The 17,377-nt window shown below is 43.0% G+C and overlaps 1 protein-coding gene across 2 annotated transcripts in view; it reads right to left on the reverse strand.

The window, feature by feature from the left end:
* DCDC2 (doublecortin domain containing 2) overlaps positions 1–17,377 on the reverse strand; it is a 137,568-nt gene that overhangs the window by 69,479 nt on the left and 50,712 nt on the right. For both annotated transcript variants that reach the window (XM_044295235.1, XM_044295234.1), the window contains exon 7: positions 9,780–9,963. In XM_044295235.1, coding sequence (XP_044151170.1) covers positions 9,780–9,963 — 184 coding nt within the window. The remainder of the gene's footprint in view (positions 1–9,779; positions 9,964–17,377) is intronic.

The raw sequence follows: 17,377 nt of genomic DNA on the forward strand, positions 1-17,377 counted from the left end.
CTTCTGATGAGAAACTGAAGACTACAAAGTCAACTGCGTAGAGTGGCGGCCAATACTGCTGTGCCTTACGTGAACATATGTGCCATTTTTCTGCTCTGATATCTACCAGGTAACCTATGTCATCAGCTAATTACTTGCTTAATGAAGCCATTTATCATCTGGTTATGCTTCATAAAATAGATTCACTGTCATAACATATGTGAAATTTATTGTAGCTTAATTAATAGAGGAATATGGGGTCAGCGATACCTTGTATAATGAATGTGTTACCCACAGCATACGTGAAGAGACTTGTCAATGTCAGAACCAGCATACATAAACAGGGAAAAGGCCAAGTAACACTGATTACCTTTCCTCAGGATTGGTCATCAGTATCTGATCGGTGGGGGTCCAACTCAGATGTTTGAGAAGGCAGTGGTGCTCCTTTAATGAGCAGGTTCGACACAGTGACTGCATGCTTGCTTTTAGCATAGCGCTCAAGTATACAGTACTTTGTAGTGTAGCTATAGAGTACGGTTTAAGGGTCCATTCACACGTCCGTAAAATGGATCCGCACTTTCGTTCCACAAAAAAATAGAACATGTCCTATTCTTGTCCGCAATTGAGGACAAGAAAAGGCATTTTCTATGAGAGTGCCGGCGATGTGCGGTCCGCAAAATGCCAAACGCACATTGCCGGTGTCCGTGTTTTGCAGGAAAAAAAATGTCCTGTATGGAGTACTTCTTTCCGTCTGCAAAAAACGAATCTCAGGCAGAAATGGCTCAAACGGATGACAACTGATGCAACAGGATTCTGTTTTTTTTCTTTCTCAAAAGAACGGAAAGCTAAACGGTGATGTGAACCCAGCCTAACTAACTGAAATACGTAATATGCCACTTATTGCTACAGCTGATATCTTTCTACTCTGTAGCCTGGAATCCGTGCAGAAATTTTCCAATCCAATGGCGTTTTGGAACCCACATTCACATGTATGGTACGGAGATTTCACACTGATTTTCACATGTAATCTGGGCCAAAATCCATCAGGTGTGAAAATAACCTTGAAAGTAATTTAAAAAAAATACTGCAATACTAAGAAATTATTCTGCTGTTATTGACACAATCATATTAAAAATAATTAGTAGTTGTCATTATTCACCATACAAGTGTTCCTAAATTGGGGACATGGCTATGGTTTATGACAAGAGTAATAACCACTAGATGAAAGAAATGGATGAAATCAAGAACTTCTATCAATGTTCACATCAGAAGATCACAGTCTAATAAAATATACTGAGACAAAAGCACAAATACCATTACTGAAACATGGCTTTGTGTTTGTACGGTATCCAGAGAGACAGCTGTGTGCGGACAAACTCAATTTCTCACAAATCTCGTGGTATGCAATGGATCATAAGAAGCTATTCTAGCCTTGTAGCCAGACCGAAATACCCTTTACCTGTATTCCATCAACTACGTAACGAGATAAAAGGCAATGGGTCATAAAATGACTGATTGTTTAAATCGCGTTTTCATGCTAAATATTTGTATGAACTTTATAAATTTTTCTTAAAGGGGTTTTTCCAAGATTTTTTTGATAGGTCATCAGTATCTGATCAGTGGGGGTCCGACACCCAAGACCCCTGCTGATCAACTGTTTGAGCAGGCCCAGACGCTTGCAGTAGCTCAGCCCCATTCCCTTTAAAGGGCATGAGCTGCTCCTAGGCCACGTAATCGATGGACGTGTCCTCACTGGCCTAGGAAAAGCTGAGATCACATTTCAGCAGTAAATTTATTATCATCGCAGGCAGGAATAGAATGACAGATATCACCCACATATAGATAACACAGGATTCACCATTCACAATAGGTGATGGTCACAGGTTACCTACTCCCTCTCCCTGTACATGTCGTTTCAGATTCCTAAGTTCCTTGTGGCTGCTGTAAAGAATATCTCTAAATGCTGCAGCAGCTCAGGAAATATGGCTGACTCCATAACCATGTGCTGAATAAAAAATAAAAGTCAGAAAATAAAAACTAATTAGAAAAAAAAAGCAGGTATCAGTATCTGGATTCTAAGGCTATGTACACCTTTCGTGGCCATTTTTTGTATGGTTGTATTTCACTTATTTTGGGCTAAAAGTCTTTTTTTTTTCAATTGTTTTTTATAAAAAAAATATTCAGCCATTCTGTCACAAAGGGTTGACTGTTTGTCTAGCTGTGTGAATCGTACTTCCATTTTCTGCTAGTCAGGTTTAACAATCGTCCGTTAATTTACGGACAGTCCACAAGAACCACATGTTTTCTTCTGCCGTCCGTAGCATCCGGCAGAAAAATACCTTGTCCGTAAGTCTGAGCCCCAGCAGATCTGATCTGGTGTATACAGTGTGCCGTGAGAAGCAACAGCTAGCCTGCCAGTAAGCCCGGCAGGGTGTATTCCCCTGCCATCACATCACACCAGTGTCTTACAGCCCCATGTAGTGCTCATGACAAACTTCATCAGCAGATCTATGACCATGTGTGACGGAACTGGAGGCCCTGTATGGGATCATTTAAACTAATGGCGAACTATAGGGGACCATATAAACTAATAGGGCACTATATGGGATAATATAAACTAATGGGGCACTATATGGGACCATATAAACTAATCGGGCACTCTATGGGACCCTATAAACTAATGGGGCACTATAGGGGACCCCTATAAACTAATGGGGCACTATAGGGGACCCCTATAAACTAATGGGGCACTGTATGGGACCCTATAAACTAATGGGGCACTATAGGGGACCCTATAAACTAATGGGGCACTGTATGGGACCCTATAAACTAATGGGGCACTATAGGGGACCCTATAAACTAATGGGGCACTGTATGGGACCCTATAAACTAATGGGACACTGTATGGGACCATATAAACTAATAGGGCACTATAGGGGACCATATAAACTAATGGGGAACTATAGGGACCATATAAACTAATGGGGCACTGTATGGGACCCTATAAACTAATGGAGCACTATAGGGGACCATATAAACTAATGGGGTACTATAGGGGACCATATAAACTAATGGGGCACTATAGTGGACCATACAAACTAATGGGGCACTATATGGGACCATATAAACTAATAGGGCACTATAGGGGACCATATAAACAAATGGGGCACTATAGGGGATCATTTAAAGTAAATCATCCCCTATAATGCCCCAGTAGTGGCCTAGTAAACTACTAAGGCATTATAGGGGATCATTTAAACTACTGGAGCACTATAGGGGACCGTTTACTGTGAGCACTATAAGCGAGCGTATAAGCTGCTGGGGCACAGTTACTGGGTGAATTTCAGCTACTGGAGGAAGTATAAGGGGCATTATAATTATGGGAGTCACTATATGGGAGCATTTCTACTACCGGGTGCCCTATAGAGGTACCTTATTACTTCCAGGCACTATGTTTTTTTTTATTACTACTAAGAGCACTATGGAGGTCTTTATCACTACTTGGGGCACTTTCAGGACAATTTTACTGCTGCTTTGCTATGGGGTTGCTTTATCACTGTTACTGAGGGGACTTTAGGACTCCTGGAGGCACTATAAGGAAAATTATTTCTATGATGGGGCATTATTACTACTACCAGGGGTAATATTCGGGAGGTGTTATTATTTGGTACAATATGGAGGCCTTTGGGGAGCACTGTTACTAGAGGGGAACTGTCTATATGGTACTATTATTTCCGCAGTATAGTGTTTGGGGGTATTGGGGAGCACAGCGGCAAAGTATTGGGGGTAGCAGCAGGATGACACTGTTGGGGCACGAGGAGCGGGAGGATAATAGAGAAGTGAGGAAGTTAAAATGTCTGTGTGTCAAACTCTGCAGAGAGAAGATGTGGCTGAAAGAACTCATCATGGTGGTCTGCGCCAAATAAAGAAGATTAGTGTTGATCGCGAATATTCTAATCGCTAATTTTTATTGTGAATATCGGCACTTTGAGAATTTGCAAAGATCTAGAATATAGTGCTATATCTTCGTAATCGCAAATATTCTAGATATTTTTTTCGGCAGTAACCTCCCTTCTTGCTTGTGAGCCAATGAGAAGGCTGCAAAATATTTGTCTGAGCTTAGCAACATCCCTAGCAACCAATAGGAAAGTTGCCTACCCCTTACTATATAGGAAACTCCCCAGCAGCCATTGTCTGCAGTTTTTTGCAGTTCTGAGAGAGAGAGAGCAGTGACAGTGCTGTGCTCTGTGCTTTGCTGAGTCATCTGGATCCTTATTCTATTACAGTTAGTTCATATATATAATACAGATAGTTATTGGAAGATAGTCAGTGTAGGTTAGACAGTGATATAGTGTAGCTGATAGGTTCCAGTGCAGGGTGTTAGGTAGTGTGATAGGAATTACTGTACTGTGATAGGGATTAGTGTCTTTGTCTTTCATCTACTCAGACCTAAAAATGTGAAGTTGCATGTATTGCACCAAAAAATATGCGCATCATTAGTGCCGATTTAGTGCGAATATATTGGAGCACTCTATTTGCATATAAAGCTATTGTTCTGCCATGCATGCAAAATGTAATCACAGTGCTATAATGTAAAATTATGAAAGTTGCTGCCAACCATTTTCTCCAGTTTCAGGAAACTTTTAGCAGCTTGAAAGATGTAGCAAAAGTTATCATTGCCTGTATTGCGCGTGCAATACACGCATATTACATTGCCGATTTTCGCAACCAAGAAAATGGCTAGAGATCACGAGTTCTAGAATATGCGAATTCATGGCGAATATTAAACCAAAAATTTGCGAAATATCGCAAAAACGAATATTGCCTATGCTGCTCATTACTAGAGAAGATGAGGAAAGAGAATGTCTACATCAGAAGAGACACTGGATGTAAGAGGTATGTGGTGCTGTATACTCCTGTATGTTTGGTAGTGGTGAATGTAATGTCAATCCAAATGTGTCTTTAGTGCTCAGAAGAAGGTTGGTTGGATCAACAATTCAGCACATATGAATTGTGGATGCATGTTATACTCCCCACTTTCTTCAGCTCCATTCTCTGTAGCACTGCAGCAGGAACTTGCCAGTATACAGAATGGTCTAATGCTGAGGACAGTTAATGGCTGCAGTGGTCACATGCCATACAGCTGCACATCACCAACACTGTACTTGTCCGCTATATCCCCATCAGTCTTTCTACTAGAGTGGGGGGTGTAACAGCTGAGAATTGAGGATTTTTTCCATATGCCATATTTTATTTTAACTACTGTACATCCCTTTAAATTCTGGAGTGATTGTGATTCAAAGGCATTCTGTTTAGGACATTTTGAGGGTGTGGAATGGGGGCATGGTCTCTGTCTGTGGTTTTTCGTTTAGTTGTCCATCAGAAAAAATGAAAGGAGTGGTTGGCAACCCTGATGCTGGTCATCTAATAACCCTTATCTCTAAATTACTAGTAGCTCTTAAAAAACGTATTTAAGCCACATCCTCATTGAGCTGTAATGAGCATTTAGGCGATCAGAGATAAGGAGTCATCAGCTGAGTAGCCTGACAGAACAGAGTAAAAACACAGAGCAACTACTAGAGAGTCTAAAAGCTGTACAGAGAAAGGGGCTCCACTTTTTTTAATAAAGACCAGTTGAAAAAAAAAAATGTACAATGCAATAATAAAAAGTATACCCAAAAGGTGTACATAGCCTCCAACTAGCAAAAAATATAAGGAATGCATTCCCTTTAAGGAAACAAACTGCATTGTATTCTGGGGCATGAAACTGACTGAATATCACAATATCACATAAAACAGAACAGCCATACATGTGCCAAATAACTTTAGCTACTTAGAATTATACTGAGCAGAAAATTGTTCCTCACTTTATGTTTTTGGGAACGGGTGTAAAAAACAACTACAGTGACCTGCTTTAGATGAAGACCAAGAGGGCAGTAACCTGACTGCAGCAGCGAGGAGGATCAGAAAGAGCATGTGTGGGCGGTCAGTAGGGTACGGCCAAAACCAGAAGAGAATTTGAAAAAAAGAGAGGTTGTATCTGTCCTTTATGCTTTCTCTCCTTTTATGATCCACTCCTGATTTTGGCTTCCAAAACTGCATCAGGAAACCTGACCATGTGGTCGTACCCTGGGCTGGAATGAAGGACAAAGAGATCCATGTCCTTTACACAAATCACACTGACGCTAAACTTTTCCTAGATGCTAAACAGTAATAATATGCGTCCTTCCCGCTTCATCCTTAGAAGAGTCCGGCTAGGCCACATACAGTGAACTCAGTGAACTCTGGCAAGCAGTTCCTCTGTCAGAACAGCCTGCCGGATAGCTTTACCATAGGTGTGGATCTAGCCTTACTGATCATGGTGGATCCAAGCAGCATGACATCCTATGATCAGCCTATTCTCAGGGAGCCCTCAAAGCTGACAACCCCTTTAAACTATAAGGAAATATCAGCCCAAAAAATTTCTGGCCTAAAGCCGTGCACTGCTCCAGACAACATAGAAAATCTCTGAGAACCTGGTTTTGTTCTTAAGACATAGCAGCACCGAGGGTATTTTTCTAAAGAGTCCAAACAGTGAGACACATAAACCAGAATTACTGATACATATACATTACATTGAAATAAAATAAGTCAAATGTCTGAACTGCTTTCTAAAAGGATGAAACAGAAATACTCGAAAAAGTTCCACGTGGAGAGATCGTTTTCAACTTTACTGTGCAAAGTGCAATAGCTTCTTTTATGTGCAATATGGAAAATGACATCTAGAACAACCACTAGATGGAAGCATAGGAATATTCACACAGAATGAGGTGCCACTCCGACTTCAGAAAGTATGTCGGCCTAAGGAGAACACTTCATCCAGGGCATGTAGTACAAGATATACAGTGCTGCCCATAATTATTCATACCCCAGGCAAATTTTGACTTAAAGTTACTTTTATTCAAACAGAAACAGAAACATTTTTTGTCGGGAAATGACATAGGTGTCTCCTAAAAGATAATAAGACGATGTACAAGAGGCATTATTGTGGGAAAAAAACATTTCTCAGCTTTTATTTACATTTGAGCAAAAAATACAAGATGTTCCGCACTGTGGAAAATCTCAGAGGACATGGTCGAAAGCCAAAAGTGACACCTGTGCTGGCCAGGAGGATAGTTAGAGAGGTGAATAAGAATCCAAGGATCACCACCAAGGCCATCCTTATGAATCTGGGCTCTGCTGATGGCAATGTCTCAAGGCAGACAATCCAAAGGACACTGCACACTGTTGGGTTCTACTTCTCCAGATAAGGCCCACAAAAGCTTGCTTGGCCTTTGCAAAAGCTCATCTGGACGAAGAAGAAGACTTCTGGTCTTCTGTGTTATGTTCAGATGAAACAAAAATTGAATTGTTTGGTCACAATGATGTTTCCTTCATTTGGCGTAAAAAAAGAGAAGCCTTCAACCCAAAGAACACCATCCCCATTGTCAAACATGGTGGTGGAACCTAATTCTTTGGGGGTGTTTTTCAGCCAATGGACCAGGGAACCTAATCACACTAAACGGCACCATGACAAAAGAGCAATACATGAGGAATCTCAACGACAACATCAGGCAGTCTTGGCCTTGGGCACCAGTGGACATTTCAGCATGACAATGACCCAAAAAACACAGCGAATAATTATGGGCAGCACTGTACAAAAAGCAAAGACCTGTTACATCACACACATAAGGTGTCCTGGTAAAATACTAGCCATTTCTATAGCTATATGAGGAGCAGATACGCATAAAATACCCTATACATGGCGGGGCACTTTTAAAGGTGTTCTCTGGTCATTTAATCAGTATTCGGTGCTAACCTGTGAAACAAAGATTTTTTTACACAGTATCCGTCCCTCGATCCACCAACGTCGCTGTCACTGAAAACAAAGTATTAGGGCTCATGCACACGACAGTATGCACACGACAAAAAACTGATGAATCTGTGTGATGTCTGTATCGCATCTGTTCTTTTTGAGGATCCATTGTAACAATGCCTGTCCTTGCCTGCAAAACGGACAAGAATAGGACATGTTCTATATTTTTTTGCAGAACGGACATGCGGACATACGGACACAGAATGCACACAGAGTCATTTCCATTTTTTTTCAAGCCCCATTGAAGTGAAAGCTTCCACATACGGTCCTGTAAAAAAAACGGAACGGAAACAAAATACGTTCGTGTGCATGAGGCCTTAATATGATCCATTTATTTTATTGTCAAATTGTTAAAGAATTTTAGATGATCATGTCGAAAAGCTTAAAAATGTTAAGATGAAGGACAGAAGTGGGCAACATCTAAACCTTAAAGGGGTTCTCCAGTCATTAATCTATTCACTACTAACCTGTGGAAGGAAGATGTTTTACATAGTACTTACCTGCCCCTCGCTCTGCCGATCCCACAGGATGCAGGCTCATCCTTCCAGGTCCAGACCGGACGTGGCCCCTTTTTTCCTGTTCAGGTGCATAGTCGTGAATGCAGCTGAACAGGAAAAGAAGCAGCTACATCTGGTGCCTGCATCCTGTGGCATCGGCGGAGCGAGGGGCAGGTAAGTACTATGTAAAACATCTTCCTTCCACAGGTTAGTACTGAATACCAGTTAGGTTAAATAACCGGAGAACTCTTTTAAAGGGGTTGTCCGAGTTATATTTATTGATGACCTATCCTCAGGATAGGTCATCAATATCAGATCGGCTGGGGCCCCTCACCCGACACCCCCGCCGATCAGTTGTTTGAAGAGGAGGCGCGCGCCGTGCCAGCGCTGCCTCCTCTTCACTGTTTACCTTCTCGCCGTTGCATCTGCAGAGGTGAGCAGGTGTAATTACACCCAAGCCGTCCCATTCATTTCAATGGGACGGATCGCTCCTATACAAGTGTATAGGAGCGATCCATACCATTGAAATGAATGGGACAGTTAGGTGTATTTACACCTGCTCACCGCTGCAGATGCAACAGCGAGAGGGTAAACAGTGAAGAGGAGGCAGCGCTGGCACGGCGCGCGCCTCCTCTTCAAACAGCTGATCGGCGGGGGTGCCGGGTGACGGACCCCAGCCGATCTGATATTGATGACCTATCCCGAGGATAGTAATAAAAAATAATTGTAGAGTCGCACTCACCAGATCTCGAGGTCATCCGGAATGCACCAGCCTACCTGGAGTCCAAGGTTCATCAGGGCTCCTCAGTAACAAGTCCCATAAAAGAAGATGGAGGCAGCATATCCGGTAAAAAATCCCTTTTATTGGGAGCCGCTTGCGTGAACAGATGTGCAAAAGGTCGTGACGTTTCGGCTGTTGCCCAGCCTTTATCAAACACGTGTTTAATAAAGGCTGGGCAACAGCCGAAACGTCACAACCTTTTGCACGTCTGTTCACGCAAGCGGCTCCCAATAAAAGGGATTTTTTACCGGATATGCTGCCTCCATCTTCTTTTATGGGATAGGTCATCAATAAATATAACTCGGACAACCCCTTTAAGGTTTAGATCTTGCCCATCTTTAGAGTTTTAAGCTTTTCGATCTGATAAGATGAAATTCTTTAACAATTTTATGGATCATGTTACTAGTTTGTTCTTCACTGCCCTTGTTGGAGTTTCCAGCATTTCTGGCATATCCACAAAAGATGGAAAAATCCATGGTGGAATTCGTAGCATGACAAATCTGCACTAAGAGACTCATGTCGGGTGTCGGACCCCCACCAATCAGATGTTGGTTTATCCTGAGGATAGATCATCAATATAAAACCCCTGCAGTAGAGCACCACATTCCCCATGGTCATTGTTACTCACCATTTTCTTGATATTCAACATTATTATTCATTATTATTGTTTTTTTCTGCTTCACACGGACAGGCTTGTGGAGAACGTGAGGTTCCGGATTTCTCTTTGCTTTTGTCTTAGGTGGTTGAGGAGATATGAGATTTTCCACGGTATCAGCAGAACCTCCAGTAGATTTGACGTGACGCTCCTGCCTCTGTCAACAAGATTGCACGGTTATTGTATGCTTCTATCCATAACATTTTATAGATGGGCAAATGCTTAAGTGAAGAACCAAGAAGCCAGGCGGCCTACCCATCTCTGATCACCACTGAACAGATCACTAGGACATATTTCTGCTTCTAGATTTTGGTGGCTGTAATACTTTTCACCCAGGTTTCTCAGAAATATATATAACTGACAGAATTCCTAACTACCATTCAAATAAAACACGCTTTCATATTTACAAGTGACTGCTTGATGCTGAGGTGGGTAGCAAGGTTATGGTTAGAAGAGCTGGGAGGTACAAAATGCCAAAATGTGTTCTTAAAAATGACCGTCGCCTCTCCTGACATGTCTGTTTTAGCAACTACTTGGATCCCCCTTTTAATAACAATTCTGGAGCATTTATTCTTGTGCCATTCCTTTATTATCCTTGCTAGAAGTTATGAATGAATTGCTAGCAGTTTGCAGTAAAGGTTCAGATGGGTGTTACCAATTGGGAGTGTGACCCTGTACAGTCTGATACTATACAATCACTGCTGCCCATAGGCATGTGCACGGGGCGTGTCGGGTGTGACTGGGCACACCCTAATCAAGCCTGCTGGCCGGCGAATACTAATAAATCGTTTCCATTTTGGAAGCACTCATTAGTACCGGATGACCAGGAAGCGGTGAACGCTATGTACTTACCGCTTCCTGGTCCTCGGCTGTGCACAATGTGAGGCGCTTTGTGACGCCACGCTGTGCGTGCCAGTTCAGAGTACAGCCAACAGCAGGAGGAATAGGATCGCGGGCGGCGAGGAGCGGAGGCGTCCAGGAGCAGAGAGGTAAGTGTTTTTTTATTTTATAAAAAATGATGCTGCTGGGGGCATAATGGGGGCTAATGAGGCATGATGGGGGGGCTAATGAGGCATAATGGGGGCTAATGAGAGGTATATGGGGCTAATGAGAGGCATAATGGGGGCTAATGAGAGGCATAATGGGGGCTAATGAGAGGCATAACGGGGGCTAATGAGAGGCATATGGGGGCTAATGAGGCATATGGGGGCTAATGAGGCATATGGGGGCTAATGAGGCATAATGGGGGCTAAAGATAGGCATAATGGGGCTAAAGAAAGGCATAATGGGGGCTAATGAGGCATAATGGGGGATGATAGAAGGCATAATGGGGGCTAATGAGAGGCATAATAGGGGCTAATGAGGCATAAGGGCTTATAATAGGGGCTAATGGCATATATATATATATATATATATACACACATACATACACAGGTGCGCGGTGTGTGTGCTTTAGGGTGCACACCCTAATGCAATAGGCTGCGCACGCCTATGCTTCTGCCAGTGTTAGACTGCGCATGGACACCCCCAACTGTGCATTCATTGCAAACTGCTAGTATCTCATTCATAACTTCTAGAAGGAATAATAAAGAAATGGTACAGCACAGAGTAAAAAGAATAGATGCTCCAGAACTGTTATTACATGGGAATGCAAGTAGTTACTAAAGCAGAGATAGATAGATAGATAGATAGATAGATATAAAAACTATTTTTATACTGTATAAATATGAAGGATTAAAGGGGTTGTGCTAACCCCAAAAACACACACACATTTGTCATGACGTACGGGGGGCCGCAGCGGAGACTGGCTGTGGTGATGTGAAACCGGATATTTACAGAGAGGGAGCCCAGAGGAGCATGGCAGGCCTGGAGGAGAAGGAGCGGGGAGCCAGCACCGGGAAGCAGGTAAGTAAGCTTCCCTTTAGAGATCCGGCCAAGAGGGGAGGGGGGTTTCCGACCCCCCCACCCCACCCCACCATTCTTGCGCAACCCCTTTAATGAATTTGGACCCAACTTATTGCCAAAGGGTGCTGCACTTTTTTCTTTCATGATATAGATAGATAGTGTTGGGATAATGAAATGCTCAGCTAAAGACTTGTTTACTGGACACCTTACACTGGTTCCTAAACACCTTTAGTCCCCAATGACAGGCCACAGTTCCTCGGGGACACTTCTAAGGCCTGAAGGGTCTCTGGGGAACGCGTGCTTGCAGTTGCGGTGAGCGTTTCCTTAGCAGCAGAACTCATCTCTTCTCTTGTCTACAACAACCTGCCTAATTATGGGCCATTATCTGGTGGCTAGAAGACGTCCCCGGGCTCCTGCCGTTCCTCTGGTTACCACACAAATAAATACATTCCAGAGGAGTATCTCAGTCAGGTCTATAAAAGAATTACTGTAACATTCATTGTAAATCGTCGCTGGATGATCGATCCTTCATGCTATATGTAGAATGAATAGAAGCAGGCCAGGACACATGATATCCATTGTGTGACCTCCTTTTAGGTGTCAAAAAACCCTGATTGCTGCTTTAGTTACAACCATGTGACATAATGGAAACACTGTTTAGATATAATCAATGTCATTGTCCTCACTTCACTGCACGTTACAAAGTGAGTAACGCGATATGGACAAGCTGGCCACAAAATGACAGCTGGTCATTCATCTAAACTGAAGCAGACCGACCATGGGAGCTCAAACAACTCCCCAGCTGATTTCAATGCACTTTCCCCCATCTCGATCGGTGGCCGCGCTGCAGAGATATTCACGTTTTTCTTTTATGTAAATGAACTCCTTGGTGCAACAAGGGTGTGACCATTGCACCTATAGCTTTGTTCACTTCCCTGCTGGACATGCCCCTGCTCCCACTTTGAGTGACAGGGCGAGGCAGTGGCGGTGTAGTCTTAACTGTCCCTGTATTCGCCGCGACTTGCTGGGCAGACGAAACCTGTACTGCATACGTGCAATGAAATCACTCTACACCCAGGAAAGACAGACATCTGCATCAGCGGGACCCGATGCCCTGTCACACAAGTGGAAAGGGGGCCGCGGCTTTAGGGGCAACAGCCACACATTCAATGCAGGGAGGTCAATTGCATAAAATTGAAACGTGAAGATATCTGTGATCGAAACGGGGCAAAGTGCATTGAAATCAACTAGTATTTTAGAGCAGCAATGCTATACAGAACTTGGTGAATAGAAAATGTTATAGCTTCTATTGAGTTCAATGGCCGCTATAATAAATGTATATGCACCTAGCTCCCCTAGTGGAGGCTGAGGGCAATCAACTCATTCAGTAAAAAAAGTCTCTGACTTTTCTACTTTGGAAAGGTTTGGAAAAGGTCTGATTTGGTGTTTTCAGTCTAAGCCACTTCATCCCCATGGGGTGTACAACCTAGATAAACCTTTATGTGCTGCAGTGGAGACCCTGGCACGATGCATCAGTATTATCAGAGCTCCCTCCCTAAAGATCTGCTATAAAAATTACAGTAAATTGGCTTAAAGGGAATGTGTCATTAGAAAACGACCTAATGTTTAAATCATGTTTTCACATGCTAAACACATTTATTTTTATTTTTTTTGTTGAGGTTTTTAAAAAATGTTCACTATATTTCACTATATTTAAAAATATATATTTATAAACCTGCAATTTTCGCACTGGCCACTAGGTCTAATAATTTTTGATTTCTTGCTCTGTACAGATAACTATTATCATTATCCTCGCAGGTAGACTTAAAATGACAGAGAATCCGCCTTTCAGAATCGGTGATATCACAGTTTATCTATTCCCTCCCATGGAAGTCAATGAGGTCCTCTCCTGTCCATTGTGTCTATGGCCCATGTAGCTTCTCTCAAAAGTAAAAAAGTCGGAACATATTTTAGGCCTCGTGGCCAGCGTGAAAACTGCAGGATTGTTTACAATTCTTTTAATACAGATAACTCACCAAAAAATCTAAAAAAAATATATATATGTTTAACATAAAAACATGATTTAAATGATGTCAATCATTTTTTTGTAAATCTGTCTAAGCATTTAGAGGGGTGTGGAGCTCATACTAAGCTTTGCTATGGGGCCCCATGATTTCTGTATATACCCCTGTTTAGTCTTTACATTATGAATGATCTTCCTGGAGGTTCTTTATCAGCACATGTTGTGGAAAAACACGTGGTGGGTTCTCTAGGAAATAAGATATACCCTCCCATCTTCATAATAAATTAGGGATAGGAGTCTTTTGGTCCTCTGGCTTGTTTATGTTCCCTATAAAGCAGCAATTCCAGAGGATCCTTTCTTGGAACTTTCCCTTGTGATGTTCCCCTATTATTCCTCCAGGAAATACATGAACAATTCACAACTTAGTTAAACCCAGGCAAGTACCTATACACCCTCTCCAGTAGTCTTCATCGCTGAGCTGACCATGCTGCCTACAGGAGGCTGACAATGGGGCCATTCTAAAAGTGGAATAAATATCTCATAGGAGCAGCAATAATTGTTCTGTGGACACAGGGCAGAGAGTTGCTTAATGTGTGCAGGTTAACTAAACATAAATGAAGCAATGCTGATCTCAAAATGTGCCCTCAATATTGGGAAATATTAGTACACGGTATTCAATCACAAAGGAAGAAAACAGGCCACAAAGTCAATACTAAAGGAACAGCAAAAATGTACAAATTCCGCTCCATAAGATATTGCATGAAAAAATAGTCTGATAGTCATTGGACCACTTTACAGTGTGAACACACACCTACTAATCAAATAAAAAAAATAAAAAAAGTATTAAAAGTAACTGCAATTCAGTTCTGTATATAACATATAAAACTCCTTAACACGGGTTGTCTAGGACTATCCTCAGTATAGGCCATCAATATCAGATTCACGTTGGGGGTGGAGGGGTTGGTGACACCACCCTGCTCTGAAACAGATGCCAGAACTACACAGTGTAGTGGATGGAGCTGGCAACTGTAGCGCTGTTCCTATTTACTTCCATGGGAGCCTCGCTGCAGTTGCCAGCTCCATCCACTATACAATGGACAGAGCTGTGGAATCTCGCGTCGACGTCTGGCACTGGCATTAGAAGGTAACAGTTTATCGGAGAGGGTGCGGGAAGTCGGACCTCTACCCATCTTATACTGATGGCCTAGCCGGATGATAGGTCATCAGTGTCTAGCCACTAGAAAACTCATTAAGGGTCCATTCACACGTCCGTTGTTTCTTTCCTGATCTGTTCCGTTTTTTGCGGAACAGATCTGGACCAGATCTGTACCCATTCATTTTCAATGGGTCCTGAAAAAAAATCTGACATTGTGCTGTCCGATTTTTTTCAGGACCCATTGAAAATGAATGGGTACAGATCTGGTCCAGATCTGTTCCGCTAAAAACGGAACAGATCAGGAAAGAAAAAACGGACGTGTGAATGGACCCTAAGGCTGAGTTCACATCACCGTTTAGCTTTCTGTTCTTCTGGTCCATCAGAAGAAGAGAGAGAGAAAAAAAAACTGGATCCTGTTGCATCAGTTGTCATCAGTTTGAGCCATTTCCATCTGAGATCTGTTTTTTTAGACAAAAAAAATCCTGCATGCAGTACTTTTTATTCTGTCTTAGGCCTCCTGCACACGAACGCATGCGGCCCGTGGCCGTGCTGCGGCCCGCAAATTGTGGGCCGCAATGCACGAACACCGACTGTGGGGCAGCCGCAGCGGATCGCGGACCTATTCACTTTAATGGGTCCGCGATCTGCCCGTTCCGCAAAAAGATAGGACATGTTCTATCTTTTTGCGGAACAGAAGTATGGGATGAAATCGCATGGAAGCACTCCGTAGTGCTTCTGTAGAGTTCCGTTCCGTGTTTCTGTTCCGCACAATAAACCATCTACAGCATGGTACAGACCGCAAGGTGGTGTGACCTCCAGCGACTCCCCACCTTGCGGTCTGTACCACGTGTATAATACTTCACTTGTTCCACTTGTCAGCAGTATTCAGTTATTGCTTACCTATCTGGTGTGGTGGCACACTGCTGCATACACAACTACATGGGCTTCCATAACCCTGTGCATTAGTCATCACCTTTTTTGGACTGCCGGTACCTTCTTCTGGCTCTCCCGGTATTGTAATTATGTGACTAGCTGTTCCCATTATCTTACTCACTTTTGCTAATTTGCACAGTGGTTTATGGACTCCATGTTTTGGTGGTCCAGTTGCTATATTGTTGGTATTTGTGGACCACTTTTAGTGTGGGTGATTTACCTAGTGCTGCCACATAGGATCCTATTTTTTTTTTTTTTTTTTTTAAACTTCTTTTTATTGAAGTGGAAAAATGCAGACAATACATATCATACAGACGTTGATGTCCAAAGAAGTAAGATACATTGCACAAGCAAGAAACATTGATCGTCTCACAACATTTTTCCATTCCACTCATTTTAACTTTTCTCCCCTCCCCTCCCCTCCCCATCCCTGAACCCCCCCCCCATCCCTGAACCCCCCCCCCACCCCCCCAACCCCAAAAACACTGATTTGATCGCCTTACATGAAAAAGCCTATTTTATCACATACTTTCCGGTTTAAGCCTCCAGCAATCCCAACTTATTAGCCAATTGCGCTTCCAGGTACCATTTGGTCAGCTTGAACGGGCGCATAAGCTCCTCAATTTCCCCCTGTGACAACAACTTCTCAATGAAGCACCTCCATTTTTTAACAAACTTTTCAATCATACGTTCCTTATCTTGCTCCACCTCAAGTCTTTCCAGATAAAGGACAGCCTTCATTGTGCCCAATACCTCCTCCCAAGACGGCACTGACTCTTCCAACCAATGTCTCAAAAGAGTCTTCTTCACAGACATCAACATAAGATGTACCCCTCCTTTGGTGACTACTGTACCCATTTCCTCATTCTGATTCAAGGGTATATAATGGAAAATACACTGTTGAGGTGTCAATCCCACCGTTTCCCCCCAGAACTCCTTTATTGTGTCTATTGATTTCTGCCACAAGGGTCTCACTTTCGGGCACTCCCACATGGCATGTAACAATCCGGCACTTTGGAGATTGCACTTGGGGCAGTTCCGCAAATAATGAGCAGGGGCGTCACGATACGACAGGTTGAAGGCATATGTTGCCCTATGCATGAGTCTTAGCTGCGATTCTCTCCACTGTTCATTATATGTGGCCCGCCTTACCAATTCAAACCCCACTCTCATTTTTTTTGCGATATTCTGATCCAGCAATTCCCTCTCCCAAAGCTTGTACGCCCCTTTCACCAGCCCTATCGTTTGAATGTTGTGAAGCCTACTGTGCAGTTCCGACAGGGACATGTGGGAACCACTATTGCCCAACAGACCCGCAAACCAGGCCAGGTTCTCCACATCTCCCAAGGAACTCGCCTGAGTTTTACAATAACTCCTGATCTGCTGGTAAGGAAGATACTGTGCGTCTGGCATGTCATACTTTCTTTTAAGCTGGTCCCACGACAACCATTGGACCGTGTTTTCCAACAATAGATCACTAAGTTTCACGATGTTTTTGTTCCTCCATACTTGAAACAGAGCATTCTCCCTGCCCTGGGGGAAGGCCGGGAGTGA

The sequence above is a fragment of the Bufo gargarizans genome, chromosome 5 (genome assembly GCF_014858855.1).
Source record: "Bufo gargarizans isolate SCDJY-AF-19 chromosome 5, ASM1485885v1, whole genome shotgun sequence".
Lineage (NCBI taxonomy): Eukaryota > Metazoa > Chordata > Amphibia > Anura > Bufonidae > Bufo > Bufo gargarizans.